A 23,965-nucleotide genomic window follows, 5' to 3' on the forward strand; every position below is an offset into this window, starting at 1 on the left:
TTTTATATCGTAATAAATTTTTTATTAATTCTATTTGTAATTTATATGTGTAATTCGTGTAATATATGTAATATCATGTAATACGAAATAATCAGAATACATGTATAAAATATATATTTAAAAATATATATTAAATGACATATGCATATTAAAATACACAACATATAAAATTATAAATAAAATTTTATTCTGAAATCTAAAATAAATTTTAAATCGTTTCAAATAGACTTCAAATCTAAAAAAAATTAATTTGATTAATTTCACTAATACAATAATATTTTTTATTTCATAAGATATATTTTATAGCAATTTATTAAATCACTATTTCGTTAAATCTCTCACCTAATTTTCATTTCTGAATAACGCCTTGTAGCGTTGTATATTAATGACCGGTCCACACCATATAACATGCATACAATGGCATACAGCGAACAATGGTGCGCATCGATTCAAATGAGTCAATCATGGCCAATCTAATTTGGGTATGCGTAAGATCGCAGCGCATGGAATGTGATTCATGATCTGTGCTATGGTTGTTAACGATAATTTCAATATTGAAGATAATTTTAATGAGACATTTCAAGAAATTTGTAATACTTAAAAAGTATTATTTGCCTATATAATCATTCCTTTATATTCTGCGCTTTATGTACAATAAAAATTATTTTAGCATTAATTTCTCTTCTTCAGACAATAGATTAAATAAATAGTCTAATATTTAAAATTTAATTAAAAAAATCTTCTCAATCTAATTGAAATCTAAAATCACTACTATCTTAAGTAGACTTACTTGTTAGATAAAAATAATATTATTTTATCCATTAACACATTAATGTAAAACTTAACGCAGTAGTTTTCTCTTTAATAAGAATTAGAGAAACAGAGAAAGAAAGAGAGAAAGAAAGAAAGAGTTTATTAAATTTAATTTTTCATATAAAATGCTATATATTGAAATGTACATAAATATATTTCAGTTAATTAAAAAATTCTTTATTACTGTAAAACGTAATATTATGAAAATATTTGCAAATTATTGGAAGTTCTATATTGAATCAATTATTTCAAAAGTTTCAATAGTTTGATTGACTTTTTACATATAATAATACTAATTAATATTTAATTATATAATATGTATTTGTCTAATTACTAATCTTTTATTACTTTAAAAATTTTTGAGATTATAATAACTGTATTAAGTAAAAAAAGTAATTTTTTAAAACAGATGTATGACATAAATTTTACAATCTAAATTACAACATTGTCTGATGATTTTGTAGAAAAACATTTTATTTATTCAGTATATTATACGAAAATGTGCATCGCGGTGAAAATATATGTATAGAGAAATGTGAAACACAATGATCCTCTGACTGAAGTGTAAATAGGAACGCCGTAAAACTAATCCTGGGATTTGTCTCAGATAGCGCTTTGTTATCCTTAAATTAAATGAGTGTCGTGCCGTTGCCAAGGCTTTTTTGGCAGTCAATGTGGGAAGGCTTTTGGTAGGTGGGACGAGCTCGAGAAAAGAGACCGAAGTGAGCGAAGAGAAAAAAGACGATGAGGAAGGTAGAAAAGCTTCACTCGTACTTGTCGTCTCGTCCGTTCGTTATTGTTGGCGGGTAAGGATCGTGCCAGGAGGATTGGGAAAAAATTCCCTGCTAGGGAAGGTTTCTCGCCTTCATGAAAACTCTAAGGTTTTATAGATGGGGATAAATAATGTATCAGGATATTGGAGGATAATAGCGCCATGGCAAGAAGAATCGAGAGATCGGACCAATCGGTGGATAAGATACCCGCCATATTCCGATGTGTACATCTCTATAATCTTGAATTATAATCTCGAGTTTCGTTGAAAACGTGAGTGTAAATAAATCAAGACAAAGTTTTTGCGTGTGCTTTGTGCTAATGCTAACTCTACCTAGAAAATTTTATCTTGATTTCGAAAGCTGAGGTAAAAGTAAACCGCAAAGAAACACGAAAGAGAAATTAAATTTCTCATGATAACGTTATCATAGACGTATGCGATATTTTACACGTTTTCGTCTACATAAAACTGACACGTTGCTTGATAATGGAGCAATTTGTGTTTACAGGAAATTTAATTTGATAGACAATCTGTGAGCAACTTTGCAAATTTAATTAAAAATATGTAAAGCAATTATAATATTTAAAAATATATTTAAAAAAAATATTTTTAAAAAAATTAAAAAAAATTTTTTAAAAATTCGTCGAATACAACATTAATGTTTATCAAATTAAAAAAAATATCATTTAATATTTATGTAGCAAGATGTTGTTAAATAAATAAAAATTTTTAATATCAATAAATCGTCGTTAAAACTTTACTTGCTAATTGGATATCAAAGATGTTTGTCAGTTATTGGTAAATTTAATTCGAATGCATCTTTATTCTTTGAATTGGAAAACTTATAGCGAATTCGGTCACTTAGCGCAACGCTAGATCAGTGCATACTAAAAGCTGCTTTACATAAAATTAGCAAAGTCAAATGTAAAGTATATAAATATTTTAAACATGATTAACTATCTACTAATGATATTGATACGTTATTTAACAAAATATATATGTATCCTTATCAAAATTGATTATATTGTATCATTGTATTCAAATATTTTATGTAAAGCAGCTTTTAATATGCACTGATTCAATGTAGTGCAAGTGATCAAATTCACCATTATAATAGACGCATTGTTAAGTCGCTTCTTCTTGGCAGGAGCAGATTACACAAATAAAATGAAAATGTCGTGTACCTATCATGTACAGTTTATCGTGCATGACGCGTCGTTACTTGCTTGCATCGCGGCGTGTTACGGCATGTCATTAAATTAATGCTGAAATCCTGTAGCACGCAAACTGCCGAAAGTTACCGGCCAACTCAAATCTCGGAATCACAATCACGGCACCATAAAGCGAAGTGCCAATCGGTTTTCCAACTAATACTTGACAATAAAAAAGTAATATTCGTAATATGCATCAACTTGCAATTTTTTTAGAAACCATTTACATGAAATTGAATATAAACAGATCAAAAGTCATAGAAGTCATGGAAGTATTGTACTTTAAAAATGTTTTTAAAAATAAATTTTTAAGCTTAAAGATACGCTGTATTCGAAATTTAATATTATTAATATTTATATAATTTTTTTATCTGTACAAAATGATGTACAATTTAACACGCATCGAGAATATATATATATAAAAAATGCTTATTGATTCAGAGCGCATCAAGTTCTAATAGTAACTCACCTATCGCTTTTCTCTTATATCTTTTGCACGTTCGCATTTATAACTTTAATATAAACTTATGTTGCCTGCATATAGAGAAATAATAAGAGCACTACGAGTTGCAAATATGAAAAGACATAGTATGTTAAGCAAACATATCGCACATGTTATCGCAATATAATATCTTGTGGCAGTTTTATAACATAATTAACATTAACTTCGCAGAGTAGCCAAAACTTTGCGGAATTGATTCACAATGCTATATAAACCCGAATAAGTCATGTACAACCCTATTCACGCACAGAACGTGCCCCTTTTGAACATAAGTAGACAGCAATTACTCTCAATGTTAGCAGTACGACGAACTTCATCACTGACCTTCCACAAGGGATGGACGAGCGAGGAACACCTGCGCGACGACGTAAATCGCTGACACAATAATGCGGATCAGCGACATCCATCTAGAACTTGGCGTGACGCCACGACGGGAAAGGACGATTCGCGCCGGAATCTCGGTGCGGACTGACACATGAGGGGTTTACCCGACTCGGTAGCGGCTAGAGTAAAAGAGAGGGTAAGAAAGAGCGGTAGGGAGAGATAGAGAGAGAGTGAGTAAAAGAGAGGAGAGAGAGGGGAAGGGAGGGAGGGGGAGAGAGAGAGAGAGAGAGAGAGAGAGAGAGAGAGAGAAAGAGACGAGAGGGAGAACGTGATCCTTTCTGGTCTGCCGTGAGCTTTAGAGTTGGTGGTTCGCATGCGCCCGTCGGGGTTCACGTGCCCTCCGCCATCACAAACCGTAAGACCCGCCTTCCTCGTACTGGAGACACGTTCTTAGGATAGCGAGAAACACACGTAGACACCAACGTCAGTTGCATGGTATTCGACCACCGGAGTTCCCTTAGGATAGATAAATGATCGAACGTCCTGCGTTAAACAAGTAGACGCTCGATTATGTTTCTGTTTATACAATCTGCACTGCTTTCTCAGAATGCCAAAATTTATTATAACGTATAAAGCAACTATACTCCCGACTCCTCATCGATCCGATGCTTAATTAGTATGTACAGATATCTTATCTGTTAACACATTATCACGAAAATTATTTCAGAAAGCGCAGAAGTTGTCTTGCATTTAAACATCACAATGTTGTCGATGTATCTTTACAATGTCAAGTTCATTTTGGACATAATTTTATTTTATATTTGTTTCTTATATTTGTTTAAAACTGTAATATGAATCTAAAATTTTTTAGTATCATAATATACAGTATGCATTTTATATACATAATTACATAAATTGTATTTCATATTTTTTTCAAATTTTATTTAAGATTTTTATTTAAATAATTAAACTCTTATTACATAATTATTACATATAAATATGCAAATGTTTACATATAATATAATAGTTATGCACAACTAGAGTTTAATTATATAAATATACAAATATACATTTTAAACAAAATTTCAAAAAATATAAAACATTATTTATATTAAACATAATTTATATTACAATTTTTATTTCACTTTATATTACATTTACATATTACAAAAATTTGTAGTGTATCTGATATAAAATCATGTTTTCGTTATAATAAGTAGTAAAATCTGTCATATGGTCAGCCATGTGTCCACCAGAAAAACCAAGTTTTTCTCTACTGAACTTGTACAGATTGAAATTACGTGTTCAATCGAAACGTTACTTTTCAATCTGTGGCGAGTGAAAATAGCTTGAAATCGATCGTCGGTTCGACGGTGAAAAAGATTATCCACTTTTCCGTGTCAGATGATAAGATTTCGTGACCTGTGATTCACCGCATCAGGGCAACGTACACGTGCGGGGACTACTTTAACAGACTGTCGATCAATCAGTAGATATCCTCGTTTATCAACTCTTTTAAACGAACGCTAAATCCTAACATCATCGTGAAATTCTTTTTTTTTTGATTGCACATACTGTTTCGAGCTTAACGAAATTGAACGCATCGTTGCTCTTTTTTCGAACATGGTTCACGTCTTTTAGCGCTCTCACAGTGGACGCGTCACGAAAACTGTCAAGTCAAAAATTACGAAATAACAAGTGATATGTGCAAACACTGAAATTGGTTCCATGAGCCGAGAAATCGTTAGCGCGATATACTGAAGAAACTAGGATGGAAGTCGCCATCAAAAAGATAGCAAAAGGAATTTAAGCGTTTCATGTCTTTCGGTGGCATGCGAACGAGTAGTGCAAGTCATAAACACAACCCACAGTTCTCAGGCCAGTATTCGTAACAGGCATTACAGTATCTATATCGCACTATCCCCTAAGGATGACTCTAAGTGCAAGTGTACCGAAACTTTCGTGGGTGCCCTCGTAAACCGGTAAGAGATGGCTTCAAGGTGACGGCAGGAAGCGAAACGTGTTTCCAGCTCCCCTCTACTCCCTAGCTCTTTTCGTCGCACTTCCTTTTCCGTTCTATATCTCCCTTTTTTCTTTCTATAACATTCTCTTCCTTTCACTCGCGGGTAAGGTAAAGCCGACAACATTTCTACTACTACACTTGCCTCGTCGCACATATTCCGGCACTACTGTAGGTGCTTTTGTAAGTCTTTCAAGCGAAGTTTTACAATGGAGGCGCGAGTCTCCAAGAAGGAAACTATAGATATTGTCTAAATTATATATTCTAATTAAAGTTTCCCTTTGTAAAAATTTTACCTGGTTATTTCATTAAATCGTCAAATAAAGCAATAAATGATCCCAATTCGATGTCAAACATTCGTATACGCCTCATATGCACCATTTTCAGCTAATCAAAAATATTTGTATTTGCAATCGCGCCTCTATCACATATATTATTAATATGGAAATACATATATGGATACTAATAGATTGACGATATGTGGTTTAAATTAGTGCAAACAGAATACAATATGTGTTTAATTATTTAAATAAGTAAATATTGAAAACAGGAATATATGCGAAAACGTAATGCGCATAACTGATTACGATCTGGTCTCTTTCTCTCTTGTTAAGTTTAGAATCATTTATACGTCGCTAAGCATTTGCAATATTTAGTATTGTTGAAGAATATTAACATAATTCAAATAACACACTCTGAATAATAAAAAGATAAAAGAAATGTAATTTTAGATAGAAGAAATGAAATTTAGATAATTTCTTAAAATAGTACGTGATATCTGGAATACCAATCTGATAGATACGATGAAGATATTGTATCTAATGTAATAACTTCCAAAATTGGATTAATTCTTTCTCATTGCTATTGTATCATGTATCAATTGTTTGACACGTAGAATAGAGATTGTTTGTAAACAAAAGATTGATATTATTAAAATACAAAAGTAATCATAAAAGCAACAACATTATCAAAACCATCATAGCCTTCCAATTATTCTCTCAATAATTTATAAAGATTATTAGAAATATATATATATGCGTATATTAAATAAAATGTTTAATGTAATTATTTTCATATATATTATTTTCATATATAAAAAATACAGTAAATGTACTTTAATATTTTTAATTAATGTAATTTCGTGAATTAAATATCTTTTTTAACGATACGACAAATGATTAAAAAAATGAGTGATATGAATAAGTAAATATGTTGAGCAAAAAGAGTTTTCTATGAAATTTAGTAGACATCTATAAATTTAATAGACATCAACGTAATATACTAAAACATTATCCAGACTTCGCAACTAAGATTTGCAAATCATTTTAAATATTTACCCTGGCAATGTTTATGGAAAAATTGTGTCTAATTTTAAAGTCACGGAAGCTGCTATCTATCGCGTGTAACTTCTAGCCTGCGAGCTATCTAGCGGAAAAGAAAAACTCTACGATCGTTTGTTTTTAGATTCGCATCTGCGATAAAATCAAATTGCACGGAGATCGAGCAAGACGTCGCGAAGGTCGTCCTGGACGTCGAAGGGGCTCCGGAAAATGCCCATTCCCAGTGAAGGACTGGATGCTCATTTCCTGCCGTCGGCGGACCGCAAACGCGAAACGAGTAATTCGATTTTCTGCGAAAGCACTAAGAGGCGTCCAAAAGCCTCGACTATGTTCAGCTACTCGGTAGTACTGTTGCCGAGTCGAGAAAAGACTCGCACTGCCTCTTTATTCGCTTTCCTCTAAGTACCAAGCTTTTATGCGCTCTAACGCGAGCGTACGAATGCAGCGCGAGGAAACACATAAGAGCAAACGAACTTGAGAACTCTCTTAACAATGAGCTCATTCTTTAAGCTCGTATGCGCAATTCGCGAGCTTTACTTTTCAACATCGCATCGATATCATGAGTATGCAGTTATCAGATATTATAAGCGTGTATTTGATTCACAATAGATCCTTTTAGACATACTTGAAATTATTTTTGCTATGTTCTCTCTATGTAGATTTTATTTTTCAAATTTTTTTATTTGCTCTCAATCAATCATTTTACGGTATTTAATCGTTAAATGTCAAGCTGTCAAACCAACCCAACAGAATCAACCCAAATTTACTCGGCCGAATCATATGATTGGCAACCAATTAGAACGGTGGATAAATAACAACAATACTTGCGTGATATCTAATTTCTATGTTTTATAGATTGACAAATACAGATTTATCCTACGGATATCTTGAAAAATTTAAGTGTTTAAAAGCATAAATAAGAAGTATACACATTACATAAAAGATTCACAAGTTTCGAAGGATTCTATGAAGAATTTTATAAATAATGTCGTTTCAGTAGAAACTAAATATTTGCCAAACAATATATTACAATAAACTTATATTCAATTTTCAAGATACATTCTGGACGTACGTGTTATGTTATTGTATTATTAATTAACGCCTATCATTGTAAATCCGTCCTGTTTTTAATTTAGCAAGAATCATATGAAAGTATGTAAAGTTACTTCAACATTTATGTTTACTTTAAATTCATTCTACTTAATCTTTTTGCATCTGCATGTATGCAATCTACAAATTTAGAAAGATTTTCCCTTTACATTTTCTTTACATTTAAGTAAAGAAATCCTATTCACGAAGAAACCATGACACTCAACAATCATGTAATGTGTTTTGCGATCGGAGAGAACACAATGCAAGAAGCGAACAAACACAAACGAGAAAACTTAGAAACTTCGTTAATAACCAGACTGTTGTTGTAGCCCTTCACACGCATCCTCACCCACCCGCGAGCTGCAGGCGAACCCCGATCCAGGCACCAGGCGATCTTACTAGACCTTAACGGCCGTCACGGGCGCGTTACAACAGAGCGATAATATTATGCCGGTAATATAATGCACACCATGGGGGACCCCTATTATATTCTGACAATATCGATGCGCGACGCGTTCTATTGCACGCGGCGCAATAGTTCTGAGTGCATCATAAAATCGGCCTCGTAAGAAGATATCGATTCTGAATCGTAAAGATTCTAAATTCTTCGGAAAATGACGAAATCGAGGGTGATATAAGAGATAGTCGATTTGTAAGTGGTGCCAGTGTGTATCTTGCTTATATATAAGAACATGGAAAACCGTTCAATTTGCATGCAGTTACCGTAATATATATCTGCTATCATTTTGATATGAAAAATGAACTCATTTTCATAACTATTCTTTCCATGTATCGCAGAACGGCAAATATATCTATATTTTTATGTTTTAATGCTAAAATAATAATCAAATAATATGTTCCAAATGAAAATAATCATCCAAAATATAATTAAATATAATCAAGAGTAATTGCGTATCTGCAGATAATTAATATTTACACAAAAAAAATTTTTCTGTCAATAGATTATTAATATTATACAATTGCACGCAACATTCCCAAAATGATTAATATTATTAATCACTTTACGTCCCAATACAAGTTTACGAATGCGTAATATTTGTTGTACCAATATTCCAATGAGTTAATTATCTAGTTAATATGTAAATTAGTAAATTGTTTACGTTTCTCGTATAAATAATTATTTGTATAAATAATAAACAGAAATAAATATAAAATGCATGACTGCGATAATATTTGTACAGGCATAAGAGAAAGTGACACATATTTGTATATCAAAAATAAATTTTTTGCTTTCCAAATTGAAAATTAATTTGCTTACACTATTTCATTTAAATCATTAATCTACATAATTAATAGATAATTTAATATAACTCGAAGGAGCATTGTAATTAAATCTGTTTAAACTAAAAAATATGAAATAATATTTTAGGATGGATTAAAGTATTACATTCGTCAAATTCACGCAAAATCGATAAATTTGCATGTAAGAAATAATAAAATCGAATATTCGTACATTATCAATTTAAATATAATGCATGGCTAAACTAATAAACATGCTTATGTATACATTCTTTCAAATATAGATATACGTATTGTTAAATTGGGAAAATCCATCTTGATGAATATACATTCAAATTTCGATGACACCCACTTAACTAGATTTGTATGCGGTTGCATAATAATTTATTCCCAATCAAGCGCGAGGCCCGTCGTATTTATTCATACATTCGCTATAATATTCACGTATCTAATAATTAGACTCTCGGCTGACTGGAAGAGCCACGTCAATCGGACGAACGTGACAGTCCCGCATTGAGCCCTTCAATTAATTCTCACCGGGTGGGAATGGTATCTGAATCCTACGTGTGCGTGCCTTTGATAAACGAGTCGCATAAGGACGACTAATTAGGCAGACACGGCGTGAGATTGCTTGCGTGTACATTTGGATCAGTTATGTGTAAGCGTGCACGTTCATAAGCGAACGTACCCGTGCATGATGTCGTGTTGTACGTTCGGTTGTTTTAGGGGTCGAAGGGGCCATGAGATGGAAAGCATTGGGACGTCATTGTCTAACCACAACCCAAACCACCGAACTATTATTCAAGCACAAGGCTTTGACGTTTGTCCGAGATAAATTGGCTCGCGCTATAAGCATTGAATAAACAGCAGCACGCAAGCAATAATACAGGTGTTCCTATAAGAAAGACAGAACTTGCTGATATACGACGATATATTTAAATTAAAACATATCATTTTTCTACCTCGCGGTATATTCACAAAATTTCACGCTCGTCATGTAGTAGTTAGACATGGTTAGATATTTTAGACACTGACGGGCCCTATCAGTACCTTCTGCTCGAGTTGTGCGGTTTTGCTGTACAGCACTTTTTAGCCTCATCTCATCGAAATTTTACTGAGTCGTTGTAAATATCGATATTGATGACACCATCATTATTTTTAATGAGGTACATTTATAACATTAAATTTATAACATTAGGCATTTCACTAATACTCGTAACAAAATGTAAATATCGTAACAATTGTTTAAATATCATGACAAATCTCAAATAAAAAATAATCATAATCTCAAATAAAAAAGTAAATCTCGTTAATCTTAGAGCTTTCTTTATCTTTTTAATTCAAAAAGCACTCTCTAAATCTGAATCAATGGATAATCACTGACATCAGTGCCAAGTATGCCACTAGTAATCAGTGAATTAAATGTGAGATCTCTGACCTAGCTAATCTTTGTTGTGTGATCTAATCTTGTTTAATGCTTAAATTCAATAAATATGGTATTGGAAGATTAAAATTAACGTGCAAATATTTTAGTTATATAATGCTCAAACTTCTTCCTTTTTAGTTGAACTTCACTAATTATCAGTGCAAAGTATAGGTAATTAATAATTATCCACTGATTCAGATTTAGAGAGCAGTAATACACATATAATATTTAACTTTTTATAAACTAATTAAAGATTTGTCTTAAAAAAAATACCTTTTAAATTGCATTAAAAATTTTTAATGTAAAATAAAATAAAAATAAATAAATTGTGTGCGATTATTTTTCACACATACGCTTATAAGGTGATTTTAAAGTACTATATATATCTATTTGTCAAAGTCAGATAGCTGTTGAAATTTCAGAATTTTTTAAAGTATTAAGCAATTCTATTCGTTCGATAATTTCGTTTATCAAATTGAAATATCAACAAACGCGTTTAAAAAGTAAAATAATGTAATAAAAATAATTAAGATATTTTCAAATATATTTGATATTTTCTTTTGCAAGAGTTTTTTATCATTTTTACATTACTTTTCTAAAGCAAAAGCTGTCTCTATAATACAGCTGATCGCAGCTATATTAGCTGCACATATAATTCTTCTGTTATTTTTTAATCATAACTGATTCTTTTCCCTGAGTTAAGGATAAAAATTGCGATCTGTGCAAAACGTTTCCTTCTCGGTCCCTCGATGCGGTAGGTATTCGTGAAGACTCTTTCATGCGTGTCGTTGCAGAAATGTAACACAATATATTCAGATATGTATTTCAGAAAACAGATTATTTCCCTCGCGCATATATTTCACATGCATCAAATGCATTTTCGCTTCAACCGCAAAACGTTAGTAATTTTAATATACGTGAGTTACAAGTGTGCAACGGTACGAAGGCGAAATTGCGGGCCGGAGAGCCCGTTGTTTTTCCTCGCGCACATCCCGTAATGCGATATGACGGAAAATTGCATACGTTTTAAAGTTCGCTCGACAAACTGCAACACCAGGCGTACTCATGGTCGCAGCCATCATATATTCATAAACGTCCTACATAGTCATAGTGGTATGTGCGGTCACTTGCTTGTACGCAATTGCGGTGACTACATCATTGTAAAAGACACATTATCGTCTTTCTTGCGAATTCCTATACTATGTTTCTTGCTGTTAAGCGATGCAGTTTTGCCAGCATATAAACATCGCTATTACAACGTAGATTCTACGCGGACTAATGCAAATCACTTTCCGAGGTCAATTACGTTAAACGTGAACTATATTTGCAGGCCGCATTTGTACGATAAGCCCACGAAAGTTCTTAAGGTTATTTCAACGAAGGCACGAATCTCTTCCTCGAAAAAAACTCGAGATTACCGTGATTTCCCGGGGCGAAGGTGAACGCCTCGGAATGTGAAGACTGACTGGGTGTGGCTAGGTTCATTTTCCTTTTATTCAGTACGCCGGTGTAGCACGGGAATCTCAAACATGAAAGGGTTTCATAGCTCCGCGTGAAATAACCCGAAACAATACTACTAGAGACAACAATGCTACTATCTAACGACACTGATGTTTGCATCCCTACAGAATAACAAAATGATATCTTTTTTAACACGCTTCCATAAATATAATAAATATTATATAAGTATTATAATAAGTATTATAAATCAATAAATGAAATTTAATAAGAGTACATTTTGAATTTGCAAAATTTTAATCTGTATAAACATGAAAGAAGAAGAGGAGTGGAAGTGATATAAAAGATTTTGTAGCTTCAATTAATAAATTTTAAAAAATGCATATTAATTTAAACATATTAATTAGTAAATTTAATAATATTAAATACATTACATTTTGTAATTTTTTTACTTACAAACTTGAATAAGAGTTATGTATACAGTTGTACCTTTCTTATGTAAATTCTTCATAAAGAATTTAGAATTAATAGAGATAGAATTTAAAATTAATCTTATCTTAACAAAAATTCAATTAAACGTCATTTTATTTTGCAAGTTTTTAATTTTCGATGGTAAATATTTTAATAATCGAGTAACTATCGAATTTGTAAATAATAAATCACAAAGTGTAGTAAATCTGACGCCAGCTAAGTTCAAATCAATGTATACTTAAAAAGCTTAAGTAGTTGATAAAACTGCAATTTTCTACAGCTTGTGCGCCGTTCTAAATTTACCTAGTTTAAACTATGAGTCTGTTATAGAAAGTTCACTTCAAATTAACTAAAGATTTATAATTTCTTTAAAAAGATTAATTCTCCTTTACAAAAGTTAATTCTCAAAATCTTTTATTTTTTATTGCTTTAATTTTTCATTTCCTATATAACTTTTAATTCGAAATGATAATATTAAAAAGCAAATGTTATTTCTTTTATTTCTAATAGTTACGCAAAATAAATAGAAAGTATTTCTTTTTATAAGTTTTCAATTTCTTATATGTTTATGCATTCAATTCTTATCTCATGGTCAAGGCCTTTACTTATGAGTCAATGCATGTACGTAATGCTTATCTCGATTTGAACTTCGTAACGAGCAATAACGTAACCTAAGGGTACTTCTCCGAGTATTCTGAGTTTGTGTTAAAGGCCGATTTCATGGACGATGTCGCCAAGTTAACATAACTACTCGCTCGTAGTTGATGTAATTTCAAAGAGATGACAAAGGCCTCGCTCATAACATGCAAGGTTTCTTAGATTAAAGCTGCTTTATTCTCTTTAGCCACTTTACATCGACAAAACCGACATTTCACATTTCAAGTCACACAAGAAACTGTGTTATAACAAATAAATGTATATCAAAGTGATTTTATGAGAATGTCAAAAAGACTCAATATTTAAATAAAATTTATAAACAAAACAGACTAATGACAGTGCGATACTTGATGCGCTTATAATATGAAAATTATTATAACACGTCCTCCTTTATGCTGCGCTAAAAGAAATTTAACTACGCCGCGTTGCTCAGAATATTTTTGTTTGCGTTTGCGTTGTTGTATTTGTTAAATAGCATATATTTTATAATGGGTTCAAAATTACAAAAATTATTATGAAGAAGGCCTAATGCATCAATAATGCATTATATATTATAATGATATATCCACAAATAATATTAAAAATTATTTTATAATATGAAATTATTTTACATTTCTTTTTATAGCTAAAATACAAGATGGCCAAAATACGAAAAGTCCAACGTAGTATCATCAGTACTCATCCGGAACGAATTAAGTACGTCATAAACTATATGTGTGTGCATCAAATATTACGTCATTTTTTTATTAGCCTGTTTTGTTTATAAATTTTATTTTCTGATATACATATATTTTGTTACATAAATGTTTTTTATAACCATTCATATAACCAATTTATATATATTAAATTTAGAATTTGTAAAACAGAAGAAATTTTTTAATTGAAAATTTTCGTAAATAATTTCTATTTTTATCCCTATAAAAATTCTTCATCTCATGTATTTCATCTTAAAGTAAAGATCACAGCTTAGAGAACATAAGCACGTTAATTGAATATCAATAATGCCGAGTGTGTGCGACTGGAATGCTTATACTTGGTTACGTGCATTCTTACGTTCGAAGGAATACATAAAATCCTGGTTGCGAGGGTGGCAGCTCGTCCGGACCATCGAACAGAGTTATCGAAGCGATAGGGAAGCTATCCGAGGCTCTGTCCCTCCGTAATCCCGCCTGCTCGAGCTATTATCCCGGGAAAGCCAGTCGAACATCCGATTAGGAAAACCGAACATACGTTATTTCCTTCGCGCAGGAAACGTTCATCGGCTTGCTCGCAGCAAAATGACATTTTATCGTTATTACGTTTATGATTTGAAACCGGCGCTCATCGATCCTCTTATAAGTGAATTTATTGCCGCGGTCTTTATCAATCTCAGAATCCTGCCATTCAATCGAATCGAACTATAAAGAATGATGAAATCTTCTCTAAAAACGTAAAGATGTTAAATTATGCGGTATAAAAACAAATATCTATTTAAATATTTTCGTATTTATTTATTATTATAAAAAATGTATATTTATTATAAATAAACAAATTATTGCTACCTACATTTATTGCTATAAATTGATTAGAAATTTTCCGATCATTAAAAGACGACTTCTATTTGCCGAAAGATGTATCAGAAACTTGATAATTACGCGCGATAATAAATAACAGTTAAAGTTAACAAGATAACTGCATTACAAGGCGTCTGAAATCGCGTTAGACTTCGGAATGCGTGCATTCCTGTGCGTTCCTTTGTCAGAGATTCTTGCTGCTTCTGCGCGCGAGGTAAAAGTCTCGTAAAAGCTTCGTGACGACTTAAGCGGCGGCAAAATAGATGCAAGCGAAAATCCGGCATTAACAATAGAATTTTTCAACGTTTTATCCTCAGATGCTCACTGCTTGTAATTGACAAATGGCGTCTCGAAGAAAGAGAATGAGCGGGATGGTTACAGAATATCCACTACGTGGCGAATGGAGAAGACAGAGACAGCGGTAGAAGATGGGAGGGCCAAGGGGTAGAAAGCGGATAGAAGAGAACAGAGAACTGCAGTTTCACCGCATACCGGAAGACGAAGGCACGGCCGGTCTTGAAGCGTTTCATGGCAAACCAAATATTCGCGGTATGCACCGGCGTTACACGCCGGAATTTCCAGCATGAAGTCGTTATACTGCGAGACCACTTATAATTAATTGCTCTAGTTTATAATCGCCTTGCGGCCATTGTGACGCGACCGCCCGAATAACGCAGATACCTATACTGCATACTGCGTATCCGGATACGCTTTTATTTTGCTTTTACTTTGCAAGAGAGATTCGCATATTTCGCGAGATGCGCTCGTGCAGATTAATAGCATCCTCCGCGCTTATCACTGCCCGAGCACAATCCAAATCGCCTCTCATCTCGACGCATCTGCGGAGGACAAGCCGCTCCGATAAATTAGATAATATGCCACGCATGTTTCCGCTTACTTGCCGTGCCTGCAATTAATGAAGCAATAACAAGCAAATGGCGAATAGCACGTTTATTTTGCGACAATTGACTGGCATGTGACAGAGTACAATAATTCGCGGAGACTTCATTAATGCTTATACGCTTTGGTGAGTACATTTTGGTTTCCATGTCAATTACAACGTATAGAGCATTTGATGCTAATTTCACGCGACTCTACAGTAAATTGAATCAGAAATTTCCTATGCCGTCATGCATGTAATAATCGAGATTTATTGGTGACAGTTTTATAAAACTGTTTGTAATTTTATATATATATATATATATTCGTCAGGCGACAAATTCACTTTCTCTCTCTCTCTCCTCCACGTTGTAACACAAAAATATATAACGTGATACATTCAATCATGGTTTATTTTTTTTCATACAGTCAAGATTGCTTCTTTTCAACATCAAAATAAAAAAATTTTAGTATAAAAATAAAGGATTTTGCATAAATCATAAATTTATTTTTTATCAGTTTTTATTACACTGAATTTATTACACTGAAAAAAATTTCTGGTTGAAAATGGACAAAAGAAATTTCTGATTAAATTTATTAAAATTCTAGTTGAGATAACCGGAATTCTGGTTGATATATTTCTGGTAAAATCTACTAAAATTCTTATTTTTACCAGAATAATTATATTAATCAGAATTCTAATTATCTCAACTAGAATGCTAATAGACTTAACTAGAAAATTCTGATTCATCTGTTTTTCATCAGAATTACTATTTAATCCAATCAGACCATTTTTCTCAGTGTAAAGTTCATTAATGATACTCTCAGCGAGATTTCAAGTGATATGTTCTATGTAGAAATTCATACATAACATTAAAAATTGATAGAAATTTGGAAATCTTGATTTAAAAGCTTACAAGAATGCATGTATGCAAAAAATATGTTCCGCTACTAATTTAAAAAAAAATACGTGATATAGAGGATTCATCAACAATAATTGTAAATTTATTAAGTTGCTGCAAAAACTTTTATCAATTTATTCTCGATTGTAATAATTATAACTGTATTCTAGACAACAATAATGTTCCTTCCGAAATATATGCAAACTATAATACGTGTTAAAACTATTATTCATATAAATTTAAATACAAGATAATGTATTATTAGCTCTCTTCTATATATTTAATAATAAAATAATCAACGAATATATAAAAGATTAATTTATAATTTTGAGATATTTCTTTATTAATCATTATCCATTAATATTTATTTATTTAAGTTATATTTTGCAAGTTACAATTGTTCTAATATACAATAAAATAAAATTATATGAGTTTATTTGCGCGAAAATTTTTAAACTTATGTTTATGTATTTGCGACATTTCTTCTGTATTTGCGGCAAGTCTTCAAAGATGAAATTTAAGCTCTCTGTGAATTTACACGTGAACCATGTCTCTGTATGCCTTCCGCCGATTAGATGCGACCGCGAATGTTTGAGTTTACAGATTGCACCTGCGGTGTGTTAAAGCTACCTTAACAAATTGCTATCATATGTATATGCGTTGCGACACGACTTGATTTGTTAATCCAAATTTTAAAAGAAATCAAATAACATTATAGCAAACTTAATATTTTACATTATTTTTGCACAGCAAAAATAGTAATGAATTCTTTAGATTGGAAAATATATCTTGACACAAAAATATCGAGATTGCAATAGCTTTTGATTACAAGCGACAAGGTTCGTTAATTAATAATTATGTCGATATCGATCTCTCATCTATTATTCGTATTTTTTATTTCTTATTATCTCTGAAATAATCGTGTAAAAATTTACTTTATTTCATAATAAAATAATTATTAAATGTCATACATCACTTTAGTTCGTTTTAAATATTATTTAATCAAATATATACATATTACATTCGTTTGTAATAAATATATAATAATTGTAATCAAATTCTTAATTTGTATACACGTACATTTATTTTATCCAAATCAATGTTTCTATACAATAGATCCATTATCCTAAATTAAATAAAATATAATTTATTACTCACGGGGATACAATGCACAGCAGCGGAGTTCTAGCACAGCTTAATCTGTAACATACAAATATATTCAAATTATAGTAAAGTTACGCTGAAAATAAGCATTAATGTTTCGAAAAATAATTGTTGCTTTCATAAAATAATTAATTCTGCAACGTAACAGATAAATACATAATAAATTACTCACCCCAAGATTGCCCCGCTTTTGCATCCCTGGCCGCTCCTGAATCCTCCTCCACTCAATTTCTCCTTGCTCCTTCATAGCACTCGCACAACACTCGCGAAAATACAGTTAATTACGATCACGTGCACAGTAATCACACCAGAATACAATACTTTGCGCGGCACTCCCGACGTGCACTTTATTACATTGTGACGAAAGAATAACGCGAAAAAAAGTATCAATCCCACGAGATTACAACTTGCTCGATATTGATAATGTTTCGCAAATTAATGCAATAGGCAAACCGGTATACCAGAAAGTTTAAAGAAAATACTGAAATATATGACATCGTAAAAACTTCACATTGCTTCATATTGCTCGAAATGATATGAAACAATAAATAACTTATAGTTAATTAAAACAAGTAATAAACCGTTCAAAAATATATAATGAAAATTCGGTGTATATTTTGAGACACATAAATTCTGCAAATGCACGAATTAATAATAAAATTTTTAATATCTCAAGTTTTCTATTTCTTAAATTATTCAATTCGTATCACGTCATTTTGCGCTCTTATTAGAAAATGAGATAGAATCGATTAAATATTTAAATGGTAGTACATGAAAAATAAATTCAAGCATCTTTGAAAAGATAAATATGATTCTTAATCCTTCGTATGTATATATTTTTACTTATTCCTTATTACTTATTATTTATTATTCCTTTTTACTTATTACTTATAGGCATTCTGGATTTTCGGAATCTTTTGTATCTAGCTAAATTTTTTTTACTATGTGCTTCTAGGTTTTTAAAAAAATCTAGAAAAATTTAAGATTATTTTGGAACATCTCTATTACATTATCAAATAGTACACATAACTTAAATCTTTATTTAATAAAAATTAAAATTTATGCCAAAAAATTTAAGAGTAAAACTTCGCCTGGATAAAAAAAGATATAGTATGTGCGAAGGATTATTAAACATTGTTAAATAATAATGCATAATTTCATATCGTTTGCCTCGATGGTCTAATGGCTTAGGATGCTCGGAATATAAGAGATCCGGGTTCAAGTCCCGAGGTATTTTTCGCGAGGTATTTAATAAATTTATTAACAGTATCAACATATTAACATCTTTATTATGTGATGCTTGATGGTAGCATCAAATTATTAAATTGCTTGTCAATTTAATTCGCAATTATTAGAGTAATTTTAATTGTGTTCATAGTCCGGAAAAACAAGCAGCGCGCAGTTCTAAAAGACTATAATATGATATATGTGCAAGTACATATATATGTAGTGTATATTAATAATTCAAGATTAAATTATTTAATGAAGATCCAGCTTCAACCATAACAAGCATTTTTCTAATATTGATTGTGTTTCTCTATATGCGGTCTAAAATAAAGATTCTTAATATTATTCATATCATTTTCATTTTTTACTTAGATTCAGATGAATAAGTTACGCAAAATATAATTTTCACGAACCGCGAAAAACTCGTGATTTCTTAATTGTTAACTTACTGTATAAAAAGTATTATTCGCTAAGTACTAATAAGAATTGATCGTGTTTGATGTCTCGTAACATTCGTGGCAACTACATCTTGAGAAATAATGCGACAACACGAAGGTGGCTCGAGCTTCTGCCTGCCTGTTCAAGTCTCGAGGTCAAATGATAACGCGGTGATAATTCTGTGTATACATAGTGCGCCGTACGTTATAAAAACAAGTATCTACTAACCAAGGCCGCGTGACAACTAAATCGTTGCTGTCTTAAAATATTTAATGTTTCGTAAAATAAATTTCTGCTGAATATATTCTACTTTTTGTGCTTCAAACAAATTTCAATGGATAAATTATCATTGTGCTACTTTGTGTTTTATAAAGCGCTTGAAATAACTCAGATAATTTCGCTCAAAATAACTCAACTAAGAAAACATTAATACACATGTACACATATAACACTATTTTAATAAGTTTTAATGTAAACTATGTTTCTAAGAAAAATTTATATTTCTTTGATAAATCTTTTTTTAAAAAAATTATTAAATTTAATATTTATCAAAAGAATAAAATTTTGCTTCTTAAAAAATATCAAACAGCAAATTCTTTTAAAAAATGTTCCATGTTTGAAATGTACATAGTAGTAGCTAATTTGAAAACTGTAATTATTTCTGTAGCTAATGTGCTATGAAGGAAATTTGAAAATAGTACCGTGATAAATGTGATATTCCAATTCATATTTTATAATTACAGTAATTTATATAAAATATTTTATATAAAAAAATATTTTCTCAGAACTTTTCAGTCAAAATTCTGATTATCAATTATGTAATAACTGTTACGTATTACGAACGTTGCATAAATATACGCATATAGACACAAAATATAACAATTGTACTTAAATATGTTATTCAAATATTATTTAATATTATTTTCTAACTTCACTTTAATAATAGCTTACACGTTGCTCGGAGAATATTACTCGGAGAAAATGCAATTTTTGTAATATTTTACTTTCGTAGCGTCATCTTAGGCCCGGTTGCACCAACGTTACTTTGACTTTAAGCAAGACTTAAAACTCTCTCTCATTTTAAAGCGAAAGAGAGACAGAGAGAGTTTTAAGTCTTGCTTAAAGTCAAAGTAACGTTGGTGCAACCGGGCCTAAGATGATGCTACGAAAGTAAAATATCACAAAAATGAAATTAGATGAAAAAGTTATCCCTTTAGGCCTTAGTTAAAAAACTAATTGCTGAAGTTCTCCCTTCAAGCAACAATTTATGGTGACTCGCTCAAGAACACGATGAAGCAATTCGTCCGAGCAAATCGAGGCAATTAATATTCAGCGGTATAGTAAATTTATTTTTAAGCTCCTGACATAGATTGATCGAGTGGACTTTTAATATAAATATTACGTCTCGCAAGAATTGTGTCACTGTCAAACGCGCGCCACGCGATAAGACAATTTGCTGAACGCCTCGCGTAATAATTCACGTCGACGATACGGATGCTCGCTCATGATATCGATTTCGGTGAAACGACTAGAGCCAATGCCTGCGCTCCCTTGAATTTCCATTGAATTCCCAAACGAGATTCGCCAGCGAAAGAATTCCGACTATCGAGCGAATTTGCGTCTGCATCTAGATCCTGAGCTGTCGCATCAAACATTTATCTGAACCATTAAATATTTAGTGTCACACCAGCTGCGAAAATCTCGCATCAGAATAGAATGACGTGCGTCCCATGACGAAAAAGTGTTTTAACGAGAGTAAACCGGGCGATGGGAAGAGGTAGGTATGTGAATAGTGAAAATCTGTACTATGAAAATTTCGCGATAATCATAGGATCGAATCTGAGAAAACACGTTAATATTACAGTTAAGTTCCTAACAAAATTGAGGATAATATATTTTTTTAGTAATATTTGTAAGTTTTTTGTTAGAATCAATTGTTAGAATCAACGATTTTCACTAATTTAGCTTTGAAAAAAGCTAAAAAAAGTATATTTTTATTAACAACAAAAAGCTCAATGTTGATAATTACGCAGTATTAGCAAGATATACTTATCTTATTACTCATATGTAATTTACGTTCGTCGTGTTTATTTCAATCAACTGTCGACAATTTTTAATTTCTTACTTAAACGGAAATATTGACGTACTGCAATTTGGTCTTAGCTATCAAATCATCTTCTAAAATCCAAAATTCTAATCTATTCCATAAGTTATAATTTATATGAGATATTTAAGAAGTTATGTGCTAAAGTTACACCAATAAGAAAATTCAATGAAATTTAATCTCTTTATATTTGAATCGTTATACTCTATTTTTAAGAAAAGAGGTAGAGAATTCACGATTGTTGATTTAATTTAGTTACAATTTCTATCGATAAATTTATAACAAATTTTAATTCGTCCTCACATAAAGAGATTTTAGTTAAAATTAGTAAAATAAATCACAGAATTTATGAAATATATTTTATCAGTTCATTTATTTATCTATAGTTTTTTATGAAGAACACAAAACAATGTTAAAAAATTATATATATTATATATTATAAATTAAATTTTATACTTATTTTCAGAAATGAAAATAACATTACAAAAATTAATAAATGCAATTGATGTATATTGATAATATTGCACATCTCGTAAATCAAATAAAGTTAAAGAATCTACCATATCATAATAAATACTTATAATTTAACATGTGTTATGTTGAACTTTGTGATCTATTCAACTAACCGTTTATAATAACCATTTATATAACTACTAATTAAATCAAAGACAATAACAAGTTACAGACTTCGTCGCTGACGTCATTTTCCTAAGCTGTACAAATCTCAAAGCGTATTTCAACGTTGTAAACATTTATGTAAACAATACTCAACTCTACGTGAACAATTTGTAGATGTGATGGCACGTTTCACTTTTGTAAATGTTTGTGTCAACAACTGTATAATTGCGTGTGGACGTATTCCACATTTACAGGAAACGAGAAAGAGCTGTAGGTTAATCGCTGTAGAGGTCGGCAATACAAGCGACATTTCGATTTAAAGCTTCTTACCGGCATTGCAACTCGCTCGATGCTCGACTCCGTAACTGACGGAATAATACTGACTGTCAAAAATGACAGTGTTATCGGTGATAACATGGGCTTTACGGACAATGGATTAACAAGTCACTCAGGATTTCGCGAACAGGGCGCACGGTTGCGATAGAAAGACAGGGAATGGGACAATGATAACGGGTTGAGCACTAATCTGGGTCCATTAGCTTGACAGATGTAACAGTAAACACGATGCCCATTGTGATATCGGCTTGCAAATTACAACATTCCCACCTGGAGGACTATGATAGACAGGTCTGCGCCAGGCTGATTACGGCGAGGCAGCCTGGCGAATGGAGATCTCGCAGAACGAAGATAATACGAGGGCAATTAGTTCTCGAGTAATACCGCGACGTCGTCAACATCTGGTCCGTTGACGATGCGCGTGATTTTTCCCAAGTCTTGCATCATCAACGATATGGCTACGTCCATTTCATAGAACAATTTGCAATATTGGTGCCTGGTTGGAAATCGTCGAAATTATATCTTTCATGACCATGAAATTTTTTTTTAATTTCTTGAAATAAATATTATTAAAAATTTAATATTTAGAAATATGTATCATTAAGCGATAATATTTAATATTTTTGTAAACATTTATGAAATTATAAAAATATTTTCAGCCGTGTAAATAAAACTATCAAATGTTCTGCATTAAAAGATATTTTATTTTTTCTATTGCATGTTTGCAAAAATGACAGCTGATTAATTTCAGCAACTTTCTATAGGATATTTATAATGATATATGTTTTATAAGAATATCATTTGTGTAATTGCCTTACATTACTTATTTTTCTAATTAATTTTTTCTAAATTAAAATATAACAATTTTTATAAAAACTGTAATGTTTTGTGTATAAAAGAGATCGCAAATAGCGATGAACAATTAACGCTGTACATAAGCATCAAAGTACGATAAAAACAATGTTTCAACGATGCTATAAGCAAGTTGTGCGATGGTGCGCATGAATGTACTATGCATGAAAATATTAGCATTTATATGTAATACTATACAATAAGTTTCTCATGCAATGCATTTAATAAATAAATTTCTTTCATCTTTGTGTACGTATATACGTATTAAATTTGTACTTTAATGAAATTTTTTTAATGTTAAAAATATATATTTTATCCTTTAAATTGATATCCTCAATGATACTAATATTTAAAATCATTCTACATTAAAGTAAAATAATAATTTATAAAATATTTTCAGATAAAAAAAGTTTTTAGGATATTTATAACCTCTTAAAAATTGTGAATTATATAATATTATAAATAACGTAAAAAGTTCTATCTTTATGACTTTTAAAAAATGCATTTCTTAAACAATTTTTAGTCATATAAAAATACAATTAAATA

At 31.3% G+C, this 23,965-nt stretch overlaps 1 protein-coding gene across 5 annotated transcripts in view; it reads right to left on the minus strand.

Moving 5' to 3' along the window:
* The window catches only part of LOC108692023 (lachesin), a 189,207-nt gene that overhangs the window by 75,329 nt on the left and 89,913 nt on the right, over nucleotides 1-23,965 (minus strand). For 3 of the 5 annotated variants that reach the window (XM_018200147.1, XM_018200130.1, XM_018200122.1), the window contains exon 1: nucleotides 3,623-3,722. The exons of the other annotated variants lie outside the window; for them this stretch is intronic. In XM_018200147.1, coding sequence (XP_018055636.1) covers nucleotides 3,623-3,701 — 79 coding nt within the window. In that variant the 5' untranslated portion in view covers nucleotides 3,702-3,722. Of the gene's footprint in view, nucleotides 1-3,622; nucleotides 3,723-23,965 lie in introns of those variants that run through there. 5 annotated transcript variants of the gene reach the window in all.

Source organism: Atta colombica, unplaced genomic scaffold, assembly GCF_001594045.1.
Source record: "Atta colombica isolate Treedump-2 unplaced genomic scaffold, Acol1.0 scaffold107, whole genome shotgun sequence".
NCBI classification, from domain to species: Eukaryota; Metazoa; Arthropoda; class Insecta; order Hymenoptera; family Formicidae; genus Atta; species Atta colombica.